Below are 17,699 nucleotides of genomic sequence, written 5' to 3' on the forward strand. Positions count from 1 at the left end.
TCAGTGTACCAAACTAAGACTTTGCACAACCTTGTTGACGGAGAAGATTCCATTTCCATTGGTAGAAAAACAAGTTTATAGCAATAAAGAATCGCGGTGTAATAATTGGAGCGTTTTATGTAAAGTGCAATTAGAAGGCCGCGCCGGGCCAAACGTAGTCATCTCGCATTGACGCCAATCCTCGTTTTGAAATGTCATTTACAGAACATTATATACTGGGCTGCCTTCCGCTGCTACTGGATGGAGCCGTGCTTGTCTATCTTGCAGTAGAGGTACATGGACACCACCATGGCTGCCAACTACGGGAGGGAAATAAAACACACATTAGACAATTCGTACCGAGACCTGGACTCCACCCAACTCCAAACTTGGCCTACAGCTCAGAGAAGTCACTTTACATTGGCTTCAGCCTGCATTTATATGGGGGGGGGGGCAACATTGTATGCTAAAGCCCTTCCATCAGAATCCCACAGAGGATAGGGCAGATTACTGTATGTGACCTGAGCTGCAAAGAGTCTTGTGAGCCCTTTCAGCTGGCCCACCTTTCTTCACTTCTGCTGGAGGACTTACCAACTCTATAAATCTTCCCAGACAAGCCACCCTGTGGGGTGGACTTTCTAAAGGGAAACAGACTGTGTGGTTTGTGCCTCTGCAAAGCAGGGAATAAAATTCCATGTCTCCCCCTTTTAAAAAGCACCACACAATTAACCCTTTGATCCCCCTAGATGTTTAGCCTCCTTCCCAATCAGTGTATAGTATTATCAGCGATTGCCGGTTCACACATATGCGCTGCAGGAACCCTGCAAATCCACTGTGGGTTCCCGCACCGCACTCGACTCGCATGCAGGTCACACTTCCATATGCGAATTGCTGGGGCAGTCAATACAAATTAACAACACCTCCAGATCAGTTCACATATCGCAGTGCAAAAACTGTCCGGTCAGACATGAAATCAGGATCCATGCAATCAGATTCTGGTGAGGGCCAAAAAAAAAAAAAAAAAAAGTCCTGTGCGACTACAATCTGTATGGCTGAATTTGCAACGCACAGACATCACATGCAATGGCTGACATTGCTGAAGTGTGAACCCGCACTTAGTGTCACTGCTCCCACAAAGTGTCAGTGAGTGTCCACCGCAATATCAGTCACGCTAGAAGTCACATTACTAGGGAAAAAAAATAAAAAATATGCCAGTTTGTAGACACTTATTGGGATTTTTTATTTTACTAAAAAATATGCAGCAGAACACATATTGGCCTAAATTGATTTTTTTTTAATTTAATGTTTATAGCAGATGAAAGGAGAGAGAAGAAAAAAAAAAAAAAGAAGGAGAGAAGAGAAGAGAAGAGGGGAAGAGAAGAAGAGAAGAAGAAGAAAAGAAGAAGAAAAGAAGAAGAAAAGAAGAAGAAAAGAAGAAGAAAAGAAGAAGAAAAGAGGAAAAAAAAAAAAAAAAAGAAGAGAAACACGGAGAAAGCTAGGTGGGACACCAGCAGCCAAAAATGAAATTCATTTGTGACTTCTTACCTCCAAGGCTGCGATTCCAGCTGCAACACCTCCCACAACTGCTGCATTCTTTTTCAACGCATTCAAAATCTGATCGAAGCAACCCTAAGGAGAGAAGACAAAGTTAGTTGTGTGAAATGGTTCTCTAGGGGGAGGAGAATATAGAGATGTGAAAAAAAAAAAAAAAAAAAAAAAAAGAGAAGAAGAAAGGGTATGGGGAAAAGAACAAACGGACCAGGAAGCTTCAGTGGGGTCAGAGTAACCCTTTAATGGTGGCGGATCTTACTGGGATTTTGGCGCTGGCGGCGGCAGACACTGAACAGCTGGTGGCGGTGGCATTGCAGCATTGTTGTGGGTAAAATCCGTTGTTATTCGTCACATAGTAGGAATTGTTGAAGTCGGTGTAGTTGGAGAGTCCGCAACACTTCAACTGGAAAGAAAGACAAGAAAAGAGTGAGCCAGTGTGAGCGGTAAAGAGAGGGGCAACATGGCGTCACACGGGGGGAGGAGGGGGTGACTTGTGCCACTTACAGTCACCATGGTGTCATTCCAGCTGGAGGTGACCTCCTTATTGTTCCCGTACTGAGTCTGCAGAACCGGAGTCAGGACAGACTTCAAGAAACTTTCCGCCTGGAGAAGAGAAGAGAAGGGTGGACTGTTAGAAAAATTGTACTTTAGGGGAGATCAGCCAATCACTAAATCACCAGATTCTGACAATTTCTCCAATTCTCCCAATCCACTTTTGTTATAAACAAGTCAGACGTGTTTACAAACCCTAGACGTCCCCCCCCCCCCCCCCCCAATTCCCGGAAGTTCATACAGCATTCCACACCCCCCAATCCCTATCCTTGTATGGAGGAAGAATCTGCCGAGAGAGGAGAGAAGGTTCTTACCACAGAGGAATAGACCAGAGCGACCACAGCGGCGGCGATCTCTGCGATGAAGATGATCAGGACGATGGAGAAGAACTACAAGAGATAAGTCAGTCAGTTCCTCCTCTATAAACTCACAAAATATCCCAATGTCTGTGGCCAGCTCCCACCAAGTGTGCACAGAGTACATTTCTAGGCTGAAGGACTCTACAGGCCAAGAATCCCACACACATCAATGTCATCTCATCTATGGGAGGTGGTAGGCATTGCCAGCTCACCCATCAACCGGTAAAAAAAAAAAAAGTCCATCTAGTTCAACCAATTGCCCCATCTCACCATAATCAGCAGGCACTTGCTCTCTTTCTGGGCTCCGCAGCAGCCGAGGAATCCCAGGATGACCAGCAGCGCTCCAATGGCGATCAGGAAATATCCAACATTGACAAACTGGGAGGCAATACTATCCGCTCCAGATCCCATCGTTCCAAATATCTTCAGGAAAGATCCGCTGTCCACACTGACCCAGATCCCCACTCCGAGCAGAGTTCCTCCAGCCAGCTGAATGAAAGAGAAGAGAAGTCAGTCTATAGAGCCTTCCAGGACAGCAGATAGGAGGCTCCTTTATCTGGTGTGCGGTCCTGGAAAAACAACATTGACATCTCGTAGGCACCATTAGCACAGCCAGAACGACACTACTATGAAATGGTCACACCATACTTTGCACTGCTCTCTTGTGTAGCACCCTCCTAGGTAGGTGCTAGTGAGGACATGGCTCGGTTTGGTGGGGGGGGGGGGGGGGGGTGGGCAAGTGTAGCACTTTCCTAGGTAGGTGCTAGTGAGGACATGGCTCAGTTTGGTGGGGGGGGGGGGGGGTGAATGTAGCACCCTCCTAGGTAGGTGCTAGTGAGAGAGTATAGTTTTTGGCTCTGTCTGCCTATCAGAGGAGCAGCAGGGAAATCTATATTGCTTTCTGCCTACCAGAGAGCAGGATCTGTGAGTTAGGTCTGCTCAGTGTGATTCATTGGGTCTAGATAGTGTTTCACACTGGTCCAATAGGGAGGCATGTTGGACACTGGGAGGAAACCTAACCAATGAGAACACAGGCCTTGATACAGTCCCAGTGATTGGTAGAGACAGTGCATTATGGGATGATGTATAAAATACCAAGCGCACATGTGTTGCGGGGTCTTTAGCTGGTGAGCAGAGTCCCAGAGGGAGAGTGGCGGCTTCCTCTGCCTCTGTAGCAGTGGCACTTGGGTCACAGGCAGTAGGCCTAGGGGTCAGAGGAAAGGAACTGAACTCAGAGGTCCAGGAGAACTGACCGGAGGGGGTAGAGACACTGGAGACCCTCGAAAAACCATATTGTAAGTAAAGGGGATTGTGTCTAGGGGCCTGACCTGAGGGGGGCCACCCTGGTGTAGGATAGTCAGAGGACGGGTGTCAGTCTGCGGAGTGAAAGGGGATACTAGGCAGGTATCCTGGAGATAATCTTCCCAAGTGGTCTGTACAGAGACTTAACCTAAATTGATCTAGTGGCAAGATGAATCTGCAGCCGGGCTGCATCTCCAGACAGAAGTCCTCATCCATTGTGAATAGTTTGATCTAGAGAACTCTTCCCTTCTCCCATCCCTATTTAAAATAAAACACCAAAAACAACTACATACCCCTGGGACTGTTCATTAACTGAGCCAAGAAGTGTTAATCTGTGAATTCCAGTGTTGTTAAACGGTAACCCAGGGGGACCCAAAGGTGTGTTATCCAGCAGTCCCCAAGGGGGCAGTGCTACACTTGTAACATAATTCAGTAAACTGCCCTAAACCCTCAACTGTTTTCATACATCAGAAACTGGCCGCACCCAGAACACCGTCTATAGATATATAGCACTGCCCCCGCAAGGACCGCCAGTTAGCCTCTCTACGGGTCTCTCCCCCCCCCCCCCCCCCCAAGTTACTAGCACACAATCATGACAGATTAAAATTTCTCAATTCCTCCACTCGGCTCACTCCAATTTTCAGTCCAGGGGTATTTGGTTGTTTTGTGGTTTATTGCGGATAGGAGAAGGAAACAGTGGGATACTGCAATTTAACTATAGACAATGTTCTTCTGATACAGCCAGGCTGTTGATTCACCCTGCCACTTTGGATCAAGTCTCTTTTCCTCAGACGACTCGGTGAACAAAAAAAATTATCTTGAGGACACTCTCCCTAGTAGCCTCTTTCTCTTCCTCTGCTGACACCCGTCCACTGACTATCCTACAAACAAGGGTGACCCCCCTCAGGTCAGGCCCCTTGACACAAGTCCCTGTACTCACGATACTGCAGTCCTAGGGTCTCCCCTCTCAGTCAGCTCTCTTGGACCTCAGGGTTCAGCTCCTCAGGACGACCTCCTGCGACCGCATGACACCTCTACAGAGGGGGAGGCAGCCACCTCCCTTCCTCCGGGACTCCGCTCTCCAGCCAAAGACCCCCGAGCACATGTTCTCCTGGGTTTTATACAGTATCCCAGAATGCACCAAGGCGACCTGCCCTCTGCCAATCCCCAGGACTGTATCAAAAGCCTATGTACTCATTGGTCAGGTTTCCTCCTACTGTCCCAACATGCCTCCCTACTGGACCAGCATGAAAGTCTTCAGACTGAATGAATCGCATACTGAGCACAATGAGCAGACCTCACTAACAGATCCTGGTACCTGGTAGGCAGAGAATATAGATTTACCTGCAGCTCCTCTGGTAAGCAGACAGAGCTCAAAACTTTACTCTCACTAGCACCTACCTAGGAGGGTGCTACACTCACCCCCCACCAAACCGAGCCATGTCCTCACTAGCATCTACCTAGGAGGCAGGGGCGGACGTACAGGGGTAGCAGGGGGTCGCCATGGCGACCGGGCCCCATGCTGCAGGGGGCCTGAGAGGGCCCCCTGTATGTTTAGAGAGGAGGAGTGGCAAGCGCAGCTGAGACCGGAGCTCCCCGATCCTCAGCGAGTTACACAAAACACACACGGCAGCTGGTCTCTCTCCCCAGCTGCCTGTGTGTGAGTGCAGAGAGCAGAGACGAGCACTGAACCCGCCCCTTCCTGTGTGTTTCCTGTACAGTACACAGAGAGGAGGCGGGACCAGCTCTCTCCACTTTGCAACAGCGCCGCTCTGATCTGAGGTCTGTGATGTTTAGAACTAATATAATACTAACTTGCATACAATACTAACTTGCAGGGGGGGTGTGTATGGAGATGGAGGGGGTGTGTGAAGCTGGGGGGGGGGGGGGGAGTGTATGGAGATGGAGGGGGTGTGTGAAGCTGGGTGTGTGTGTGTATTGAGATGGAGGGGGAATGTATGGAGATGGAGGGGTGTGTAAAGCTGGGGGGGGGGGGAAGGGGTATTGTGTATTGAGATGGAGGGGTATGTAAAGCTGGGGGTGTGTGTGTGTGTGTGTGTGTGTGTGTGTGTGTGTGTGTGTGTGTGTGTGTGTGTATGGAGATGGAGGGGTGTGTGAATCTGGGGGGGGGGGTGTATGGAGATGGAGGGGTGTGTGAAGCTGGGGGGGGGGAAGGGAGATTGTATTGAGATGGAGGGGGTATGTAAAGCTGGGGGGGGGGGGGGTGTATGGAGATGGAGGGGTGTGTGAATCTGGGGGGGGTGTGTATGGAGATGGAGGGGGGTGTGTGAAGCTGGGTGGGTGGGGGGTGTAAATTCCTACCACCCCACCCACTGTCATCTTCATCCCCCCGTCATCTTCATCCCCCCCCCTGTCATCTTCCTACCATCCCCCCTGACTGTCATCTTCCTACCATCCCACCCCTGTCATCTTCATCCCCCCCCTGTCATCTTCCTACCATCCCACCCCTGTCATCTTCATCCCCCCCCTGTCATCTTTCCTACCATCCCACCCCTGTCATCTTCATCCCCCCCCTGTCATCTTCCTACCATCCCACCCCTGTCATCTTCATCCCCCCCCTGTCATCTTCCTACCATCCCACCCCTGTCATCTTCATCCCCCCCCTGTCATCTTCCTACCATCCCACCCCTGTCATCTTCATCCCCCCCCCTGTCATCTTCATCCCCCGTCATCTTCCTACCATCCCACCCCTGTCATCATCCCACCCCCTGTCATCTTCATCCCCATCCCACCCCCTGTCATCTTCATCCCCAATGTCATCTTCCTATCATCCCACCCCTGTCATCTTCATCCCCCCTGTCATCTTCCTACTATCCCACCCGTCATCTTCATCCCCATCTTCCTGTCATCTTCATCCCCCCCCGTCATCTTCCTACCATCCCACCCCTGTCATCTTCATCCCCCCCCCTGTCATCTTCCTACCATCCCACCCCTGTCATCTTCATCCCCCCCCTGTCATCTTCCTACCATCCCACCCCTGTCATCTTCATCCCCCCCCCTTTCATCTTCCTACCATCCCACCCCTGTCATCTTCATCCCCCCCCCTGTCATCTTCCTCCCCCCCCTGTCATCTTCCTACCATCCCACCCCTGTCCATCCCACCCCACTGTCATCTTCATCCCCATCCCACCCCCTGTCATCTTCATCCCCAATGTCATCTTCCTATCATCCCACCCCTGTCATCTTCATCCCCCCTGTCATCTTCCTACTATCCCACCCGTCATCTTCATCCCCATCTTCCTGTCATCTTCATCCCCCCTGTCATCTTCCTACCATCCACCCCCTGTCATCTTCCTACCATCCATATTGTAAAAAAAAAAAAAAAAAAAAAAAAAAATAATAAAGCAAATGCTAGAAAAATTTAATTAAAATAAAAACTACTGACACCAATGGCAGAACTACCACACAAACATTGCACTTGCGACCGGCCCTGGCGTTCCGCCACCAGGCTGGGAGGGAAGGGGCCCATCCGGGGGGCCCTTTATGGTTTCTTGCATTGGGGCCCTGAAGGTTCTAGTTATGCCACTGCTAGGAGGGTGCTACACTCACCCCCCCCCCCCCCCCCAAACCGAGCCATGTCATTACTAGCACCTACCTAGGAGGGTGCTACACTCACCCCCTGCCAAACAGAGCCATGTCCTCACTAGCACCTACCTAGGAGGGTGCTACAGATATAACTAGGAGTCCTCTCAGGAGGACACAAAGGACGACATAACCCGGGCAAGATGAGCTCCACTTCACACACAATGGAAGGCCGTACATTGTACACCGATCTGCTCTATGGAAATCTACCAATTACAGGAACAAAGAAACAATGGAACATGCAAATCATCTGAAATAGAACCATTTACATGGAAATGTATCCAGCGGTGTACACAGTCCTAGGTCTGTCAGTAACATGTCTCATGTATTTACAATTCTAAATAGTACCGCGCTAATTAGAAGTGTTAGGGGAAAAAAAGAAGATCTGTGCAAAATAATTCCTGCAAGATGGACGGTGATTGAATAGAAGCACAGCAGTTATGGAGAATTGCATTCACTAATTATATTTAATATATAATATTTTATTTTTTTTTACTGTTGCATGGACTATTGTTTTGCACAGAGATAGACAGACATCGGTGCAAAACAATAGTCCATGCAACAGTAAAAATATAAAATAATATATATAATGTTTATTTTAAATACTGCTAGTGGATTAATCTACATTGTTTTTCGTGTATTGAGCACTGCGGAGATTTTTATTTTTTTTCCCCCCGAACACTTATAATTAGCGCGGTACTATTTGGAATTGGATTGGTAGGGCACATTTATGAAGGTGTGGCCAGTATCAGCAGCTTAGTAGAATTTAACCCTTTGGGATAATATTCACTTAGTAGCTCGCAGGACTTTAATTCTATTCATGTCTCATACATTACCGCTCCCAGGCCAATCCCTTTCCTCCTCTACGGCTCTCACTGAGACTTTAGTTCCGCTTTAATAATCCTGAGCAACACAGGAGGTACAAGACGGAGATCACAGCCCATTGGCTACCACTTCATCCCATGAATATCTGTCCACAGCATCTTATACTGAGCTCCATCCAGCTATGGAGGAACCCAAATAAAGTGTATGGGACCTCCACATACAGGAGGGGACTGAGGACCACACTTGGGAGAGAATATTGTACCTCCATGTAGAGGGGACTGAGGGGCCTCACATGGGAGAGAATATTGTACCTCCATGTAGAGGGGACTGAGGGCCACACATGGGAGAGAATATTGTACCTCCATGTAGAGGGGGGGGGGGGGGAGACACTGAGGGGCCACACATGGGAGAGAATATTGTACCTCCATGTAGAGGGGGGGGGGGACTGAGGGGGGCCACACATGGGAGAGAATATTGTACCTCCATGTAGAGGGGACTGAGGGGCCACACATGGGAAAATATTGTACCTCCATGTAGAGGGGGGGACTGAGGGCCACACATGGGAGAATATTGTACCTCCATGTAGAGGGGACTGAGGGCCACACATGGGGGAGAATATTGTACCTCCATGTAGAGGGGACTGAGGGGCCACACATGGGGGAGAATATTGTACCTCCATGTAGAGGGGACTGAGGGGCCACACATGGGGAGAATATTGTACCTCCATGTAGAGGGGACTGAGGGGCCACACATGGGGGAGAATATTGTACCTCCATGTAGAGGGGACTGAGGGACCACACATGGGGAGAATATTGTACCTCCATGTAGAGAGGACTGAGGACCACACATGGGAGAGAATATTGTACCTCCATGTAGAGGGACTGAGGGCCACACATGGGAGAGAATATTGTACCTCCATGTAGACGGGACTGAGGGCCACACATGGGAGAGAATATTGTACCTCCATGTAGACGGGACTGAGGGCCACACATGGGAGAATATTGTACCTCCATGTAGAGGGGACTGAGGACCACACATGGGAGAGAATATTGTACCTCCATGTAGACGGGACTGAGGGCCACACATGGGAGAATATTGTACCTCCATGTAGAGGGGACTGAGGACCACACATGGGAGAGAATATTGTACCTCCATGTAGACGGGACTGAGGGCCACACATGGGAGAGAATATTGTACCTCCATGTAGACGGGACTGAGGGCCACACATGGGAGAATATTGTACCTCCATGTAGAGGGGGGACTGAGGGCCACACATGGGAGAGAATATTGTACCTCCATGTAGAGGGGACTGAGGGCCACACATTGGAGAATATTGTACCTCCATGTAGAGGGGACTGAGGGGCCACACATGGGAGAGAATATTGTACCTCCATGTAGAGAGGACTGAGGACCACACATGGGAGAGAATATTGTACCTCCATGTAGAGGGGACTGAGGGGCCACACATGGGAGAGAATATTGTACCTCCATGTAGGAAGGAGGTTGCTTAGTTTCTGGCATTCCCATTTTTTGTTATTATACAACCTACATCTGGCATTGGCCGGTTCGTACCGGACATACAAACTGCAATTTCTATGCTGAAGTTGGTCTAACAGACTTTCCTCCACTGGACACCCAACATCCATGGGAGGATCTCTAGAGAGGCCAATGGTTACAATAGGAGCTGGGAGGTCGGAGTATTTCACTGGGGATGGCATCATCCAATGTACAGCCAACCCCGGTATAAAGGGTCCAGCAGACCCGACTAGACACAGACATGCAGATTTTATACTTACAAAGATGGCGAGATTGAATAAGATCATCAGAACCTTGATACAGGTGAAGCAGCTCATGGTGGCGTCTGGAAGGAGAAGAGACGGTTAAAGGTCACCTCCTAGAATCCCAACATTATCTGCTTAGAATTAGAACATTACAGCCAAGGTAAAAACTAACAATAACCCCCCCCCCCCCCCCACACACACACATTTGTATTATCATTAGAAGCCATTTTGGAAGTGAATTGGAAAACAAAATGGTCGCCGCCTTAAAAATATGGCAACCTGAGGCTCATTCTATGCAGAACTGGCCAAGAAATCCAAATTTCTCAATGCGATTTCCCAGAAATTTGAGCAGAGCTTCAAGTCAAATCTATGGCATCCCCTGCAATAGGTTTTTCCTTTTTTGGAGAAACATCCTTCAACCTTCTGAAGGGATGCAGACATTGCAGCTTTCCCATTACAACACGGAGATCGCTCAGGAGCCGATAAAGGCCTCCAACGAAAAAAAAAAAGGGGGGGAGGGGGTCTGTAAAAAGACATTTGCTTAAATCCTTGAAATATGTTTTTTTTTTATAGGGGAAAACAAAAATACTCAGTGAGGTCGGTGTGAAGCCTCCTGACGTGTTCTGGATTTTCCAGGACATTTATCCCCCATGTACACTGCGTCACGGAAAGAAGAGGCGCTCTTCTCCACCATTTCTGACTCTCCTCGGGGTGGAGATTGCTGGACACACATCAGCCTCTGTTTAATGATTAACCTTTCAGCTGCAGACCCCTCACTCCTCACCAACGTAGACAATAACCCCCCACATGGGGTGGAGGGTCGGTCTGGTAGAATTGTTCCAGATTTCTGACCCCGGGGGGGGGGGGGGGGATCCTCCAAATCAGGATAGCAGAAAAATAATGATGAGCAAAGACGGGTCACAGGAGGCGGAAAACAGGACACGAAGGGGGGGGTGTAAAAAAAAAAAAGTGGGGGTATAGAGAAGGGGGACCAGATTGGGGGGGGGGGGGGGGGGGGGGGGGGGATTGCAGAGAAAACAAGAAATATCCCGACTGATCCTGAGGATGCCAGAAATCTTCAAAAACAGGTGGAATAAAATAAAATAAATAATAATAATAATAATAATAATAAATATTTTTTTTTTTAAATCAGAATTCTGCTAGAAGGAAGACCTTTGGGGAAGTCTCCAGTCCCGGTGATAAAAGCAGATCCTGTGAAGGACGATTATCTATCCGCAGTGTGGAACCCCCCTCCTCTGCAGCTCCCACAGTATGTGGGGAGATTTTGCCAGGGGGGGAAAAAAAAAAAAAAAAAAACCCCCCCCCCCCCCTTTACCCCTCTGCTCCAACAGCTGATGAAACAAGTCCAAGATTATCCATGGCTCCAACAACCTCTATAGAGGAGGCCAGGAACTCAGCATTTCCTGGCACCACGTCAACCCTTTTACCACACCCATGTTCACTGGTTACCAGACAGGAGATTACACTCAGTCCTCAGAAATCAATGATTCTCCACCCCCCCCCCCCTCTCAGGACCACAACCGCACCATACACCCAATTCTGTACAACACGGACCGATCCCACATACAGAAAAACCATATTCACTGTACGGGCAGATATGGGTGAGCCAGGGGTAGCACAGCTCTGGGGCATTGGGGTGGGTGGCCAATCTTCTCACCTCCACTTTTTTTTTTTTTTTAAATATATATATATTTTTTTTTATAAGAATATAAAAATAAAAAAAAATAAAAATTAAAGTAACTTTAACAAAACTCCCACCGCACCCACTGTGAATGGTGTACGTTACGGTGAAGTTGAGGGGGGGGGGGGGGGGGATGGTGGTGACAACCCCACCCCACTGTGTACACAACACACAGGACAATCCATCATTACATACAAAACACATTCACATGATATACAGAGAAGATAAAAGTCTCCCCACTTCCTCCTACATCCCAGGATGGCAATTCTACCACTCCAACCAGGAGGGGGCATAGAAGGTACCCCCAGGAGAAGATACCCCAGGGGGGACACCACAAGGGAACAGGGACCCCTCCAAGAAATAGGGACCCCCAGTAAGGATAACCAGGGACCCCTCCAAGGAGCAGATGTCACACAGGGGGGATCAGACCCAACCTGATCAGCTGCTTCTTTCTCAGAACTTCCAGAATTACTGACCTGTTCTGAGGCTGAGCTGTGCAGAGAAGATTGGAGATATCCAGACGGTGCAGGTGTGATTATTCCAGGTACACTCACCTTATAACAGGTGAGCCTGAGGGGCGGAGCCAGATACCTTACCATCCCCCAGACTGCACCCATCCCTTCAAACCCTTTCATCTATTCAAATGGAAACTTGTGATTTGTGATGTCAGAGACCAGAAACTGGACAAAGAGGATTTCACAACCATAGAGAGCCTCTCCTTCCTCCTTCCTTCTCCCTATTCACTGCCCCCCCATCACTCCCTATTCACTGCCCCCCATCACCCCCTATTCACTGCCCCTCATCACTCCCTATTCACTGCCCCCCATCACCCCCTATTCACTGCCCCTCATCACCCCCTATTCACTGCCCCCCATCACCCCCTATTCACTGTCCCTCATCACCCCCTATTCACTGCCCCCCATCACCCCCTATTCACTGCCCCTCATCACTCCCTATTCACTGCCCCTCATCACTCCCTATTCACTGCCCCTCATCACTCCCTATTCACTGCCCCCCATCACCCCCTATTCACTGCCCCTCATCGCCCCCTATTCACTGCCCCCCCCATCACTCCCTATTCACTGCCCCTCATCGCCCCCTATTCACTGCCCCTCATCACTCTCTATTCACTGCCCCCCATCACCCCCTATTCACTGTCCCTCATCACCCCCTATTCACTGCCCCCCATCACCCCCTATTCACTGCCCCTCATCACTCCCTATTCACTGCCCCTCATCACTCCCTATTCACTGCCCCTCATCACTCCCTATTCACTGCCCCTCATCACTCCCTATTCACTGCCCCTCATCACTCCCTATTCACTGCCCCCCCCATCACTCCCTATTCACTGCCCCTCATCGCCCCCTATTCACTGCCCCTCATCACTCTCTATTCACTGCCCCTCATCACCCCCTATTCACTGCCCCCCATCACTCCCTATTCACTGCCCCCCATCACCCCCTATTTACTGCCCCTCATCACCCCCTATTCACTGCCCCCCATCACCCCCTATTCACTGCCCCTCATCACCCCCTATTCACTGCCCCCCATCACCCCCTATTCACTGTCCCTCATCACCCCCTATTCACTGCCCCCCATCACCCCCTATTCACTGCCCCTCATCACTCCCTATTCACTGCCCCTCATCACTCCCTATTCACTGCCCCTCATCACTCCCTATTCACTGCCCCCCATCATTCCCTATTCACTGCCCCTCATCACCCCCCATTCACTGCCCCTCATCACCCCCCATTCACTGCCCCTCATCACCCCCATTCACTGCTCCCCATCACCACCTATTCACTGCCCCCATCACCCCCCATTCACTGCCCCTCATCACCCCCCATTCACTGCCCCTCATCACCCCCCATTCACTGCTCCCCATCACTCCCTATTCACTGCCCCCCATCACTCCCTATTCACTGCCCCCCATCACTCCCTATTCACTGCCCCTCATCACCCCCTATTCACTGCCCCCCATCACCCCCTATTCACTGCCCCCCATCACCCCCTATTCACTGCTCCCCATCACCCCCTATTCACTGCCCCCCATCACCCCCTATTCACTGCCCCCCATCACTCCCTATTCACTGCCCCCCATCACTCCCTATTCACTGCCCCTCATCACCCCCTATTCACTGCCCCTCATCACTCCCTATTCACTGCCCCCCCATCACTCCCTATTCACTGCCCCCCATCACCCCCTATTCACTGCCCCCCATCACCCCCTATTCACTGCCCCTCATCACCCCCTATTCACTGCTCCCCATCACTCCCTATTCACTGCCCCCCATCACCCCCTATTCACTGCCCCCCATCACCCCCTACTCACTGCTCTTCATCACCCCATATTCACTGCCCCCATCACCCCCTATTCACTGCCCCCCATCACTCCCTATTCACTGCCCCCCATCACCCCCTATTCACTGCCCCCCCATCACCCCCTACTCACTGCTCTTCATCACCCCCTATTCAATGCCCCCATCATTCCCTATTCACTGCCCCCCATCACTCCCTATTCACTGCCCCCCATCACCCCCTATTCACTGCCCCTCATAACCCCCTATTCACTGCCCCCCATCACCCCCTATTCACTGCCCCCATCACCCCCTATTCACTGCTCTTCATCACCCCCTATTCACTGCCCCCATAATTCCCTATTCACTGCCCCCATCATTCCCTATTCACTGCCCCCCATCACTCCCACTTTACTGCCCCCCATCACCCCCTATTCACTGCCCCCCATAACCCCCTATTCACTGCCGCCATCACCCCCTATTCACTGCCCCCCATCACCCCCTATTCACTGCCCCCCATCACCCCCTATTCACTGCTCTTCATCACCCCCTATTCACTGCCCCCATAATTCCCTATTCACTGCCCCCCATCACCCCCTATTCACTTCCCCCATCACTCCCTATTCACTGCCCCCCATCACCCCCTATTCACTGCTCCCCATCACCTCCTATTCACTGCCCCCATCACTCCCTATTCACTGCCCCCCATCACCCCCTATTCACTGCCCTCCATCACCCCCTATTCACTGCCCCCCATCACTCCCTATTCACTGCCCCCCATCACCCCCTATTCACTGCTCCCCATCACCCCCTATTCACTGCTCCCCATCACCCCCTATTCACTGCCCCATCACTCCCTATTCACTGCCCCCCATCACCCCCTATTCACTGCTCCCCATCACCCCCTATTCACTGCTCCCCATCACCCCCTATTCACTGCCCCCATCACTCCCTATTCACTGCCCCCCATCACCCCCTATTCACTGCTCCCCATCACCCCCTATTCACTGCCCCCCATCACCCCCTATTCACTGCCCCCATCACCCCCTATTCACTGCTCTTCATTACCCCCTATTCACTGCCCCCATAATTCCCTATTCACTGCCCCCCATCACCCCCTATTCACTTCCACCCATCACTCCCTATTCACTGCCCCCCATCACTCCCTATTCACTGCCCCCATCACCCCCTATTCACTGCTCCCCATCACCCCCTATTCACTGCCCCCATCACTCCCTATCCACTGCCCCCCATCACCCCCTATTCACTGCTCCCCATCACTCCCTATTCACTGCCCCATCACTCCCTATTCACTGCCCCCCATCACCCCCTATTCACTGCTCCCCATCACCCCCTATTCACTGCCCCCATCACTCCCTATTCACTGCCCCCCATCACCCCCTATTCACTGCTCCCCATCACTCCCTATTCACTGCCCCATCACTCCCTATTCACTGCCCCCCATCACCCCCTATTCACTGCCCCCCATCACCCCCTATTCACTGCTCCCCATCACCCCCTATTCACTGCCCCCCATCACTCCCTATTCACTGCCCCCATCATTCCCTATTCACTGCCCCCCCCATCACCCCCTATTCACTGCCCCCCATCACCCCCTATTCACTGCCCCCCATCACTCCCTATTCACTGCCCCCCATCACTCCCTATTCACTGCCCCCCATCACTCCCTATTCACTGCCCCCCATCACCCCCTATTCACTGCCCCTCATCACCCCCTATTCACTGCCCCTCATCACTCCCTATTTACTGCCCCCCATCACCCCCTATTCACTGCCCCTCATCACTCCCTATTCACTGCCCCCCCATCACCCCCTATTCACTGCCCCCCATCACCCCCTATTCACTGCCCCCCATCACTCCCTATTCACTGCCCCCCATCACCCCCTATTCACTGACCTTCATTGCTCCCTATTCACTGCCCCCCATCACTCCCTATTCACTGCCCCTCATCACCCCCTATTCACTGCCCCCCATCACTCCCTATTCACTGCCCTTCATCATTCCCTATTCACTGCCCCCCCATCACCCCCTATTCACTGCCCCCCATCACCCCCTATTCACTGCCCCCCATCACTCCCTATTCACTGCCCCCCATCACCCCCTATTCACTGCTCCCCATCACCCCCTATTCACTGCCCCCCATCACTCCCTATTCACTGCCCCCCATCACTCCCTATTCACTGCCCCCCATCACTCCCTATTCACTGCCCCTCATCACCCCCTATTCACTGCCCCTCATCACTCCCTATTCACTGCCCCCCATCACTCCCTATTCACTGACCCTCATCACCCCCTATTCACTGCCCCTCATCACTCCCTATTCACTGCCCACCATCACCCCCTATTCACTGCCCCTCATCACTCCCTATTCACTGCCCCCCATCACCCCCTATTCACTGCCCCTCATCACCCCCTATTCACTGCCCCCCATCACTCCCTATTCACTGCCCTTTATCACCCCCTATTCACTGCCCCCCCATCACTCCCTATTCACTGCCCCCCATCACCCCCTATTCACTGCCCCACATCACCCCCTATTCACTGCCCCTCATCACTCCCTATTCACTGCCCTTTATCACCCCCTATTCACTGCCCCCCCATCACTCCCTATTCACTGCCCCCCATCACCCCCTATTCACTGCCCACCATCACCCCCTATTCACTGCCCCTCATCACTCCCTATTCACTGCCCCCCATCACCCCCTATTCACTGCCCCTCATCACCCCCTATTCACTGCCCCCCATCACTCCCTATTCACTGCCCTTTATCACCCCCTATTCACTGCCCCCCATCACTCCCTATTCACTGCCCCCCATCACCCCCTATTCACTGCCCCACATCACTCCCTATTCACTGCCCCCCATCACCCCCTATTCACTGCCCCTCATCACCCCCTATTCACTGCCCCCCATCACCCCCTATTCACTGCCCCCCCATCACTCCCTATTCACTGCCCCCCATCACCCCCTATTCACTGCCCCCCATCACCCCCTATTCACTGCCCCTCATCACCCTCCATTCACTGCCCCCCATCACCCCCTATTCACTGCCCCCCCATCACTCCCTATTCACTGCCCCCCATCACTCCCTATTCACTGCCCCCATCACCCCCTATTCACTGCCCCCCATCACCCCCTATTCACTGCCCCCCCATCACTCCCTATTCACTGCCCCTCATCACTCCCTATTCACTGCCCCCCATCACCCCCTATTCACTGCCCCCCCATCACTCCCTATTCACTGCCCCCCATCACTCCCTATTCACTGCCCCCCATCACCCCCTATTCACTGCCCCCCATCACCCCCTATTCACTGCCCCCCATCACCCCCTATTCACTGCCCCCCCATCACTCCCTATTCACTGCCCCCCATCACCCCCTATTCACTGCCCCCCATCACTCCCTATTCACTGCTAGGGACCCTTCCTGGAGGATTCATCCCTACTCCGCTAACAGAAGATGCTAATCCCCCAGCCGATCCATACTTACTGAGTCACTTACCAGACACATGAAGAGTTCTGAATTTTCTCTGACTTTCACTTGCTGCATGCTTGTTCTGGGTCTGTGAACACAGCGTTCTCTGGGCATCTATCACATGTCAAACATTCTGTATTTCTGTCCATCCAGTCCTGAGATTTACACAGCTCTGCCACACAGCACAGTCTGTCAGGCAGGGGAGGAGACCTGACTTTTATATGCTGCAGTTCAGTTACACTGACAGGTCTTG

General features: G+C 51.6%; 1 protein-coding gene across 1 annotated transcript; it reads right to left on the reverse strand.

Annotated features, from left to right (window-relative positions):
* Positions 1–84: 84 nt before the first annotated feature.
* Positions 85–12,223, reverse strand: LOC309543538 (tetraspanin-1-like). The gene is made up of 8 exons (XM_082276010.1): positions 12,131–12,223; positions 9,968–10,032; positions 2,712–2,930; positions 2,397–2,471; positions 2,035–2,133; positions 1,790–1,933; positions 1,525–1,608; positions 85–299 (listed from the first exon to the last, which is right to left on the reverse strand). Exons 2-8 carry the CDS (start codon positions 10,022–10,024, stop codon positions 234–236), a joined length of 744 nt encoding a protein of 247 aa, XP_082132136.1. The 5' UTR covers positions 10,025–10,032; positions 12,131–12,223; the 3' UTR covers positions 85–233.
* Between the last annotated feature and the right edge of the window lie 5,476 nt (positions 12,224–17,699).

The sequence above is a fragment of the Pelophylax lessonae genome, assembly GCF_965119305.1.
Source record: "Pelophylax lessonae genome assembly, contig: HAP1_SCAFFOLD_191, whole genome shotgun sequence".
NCBI lineage: Eukaryota > Metazoa > Chordata > Amphibia > Anura > Ranidae > Pelophylax > Pelophylax lessonae.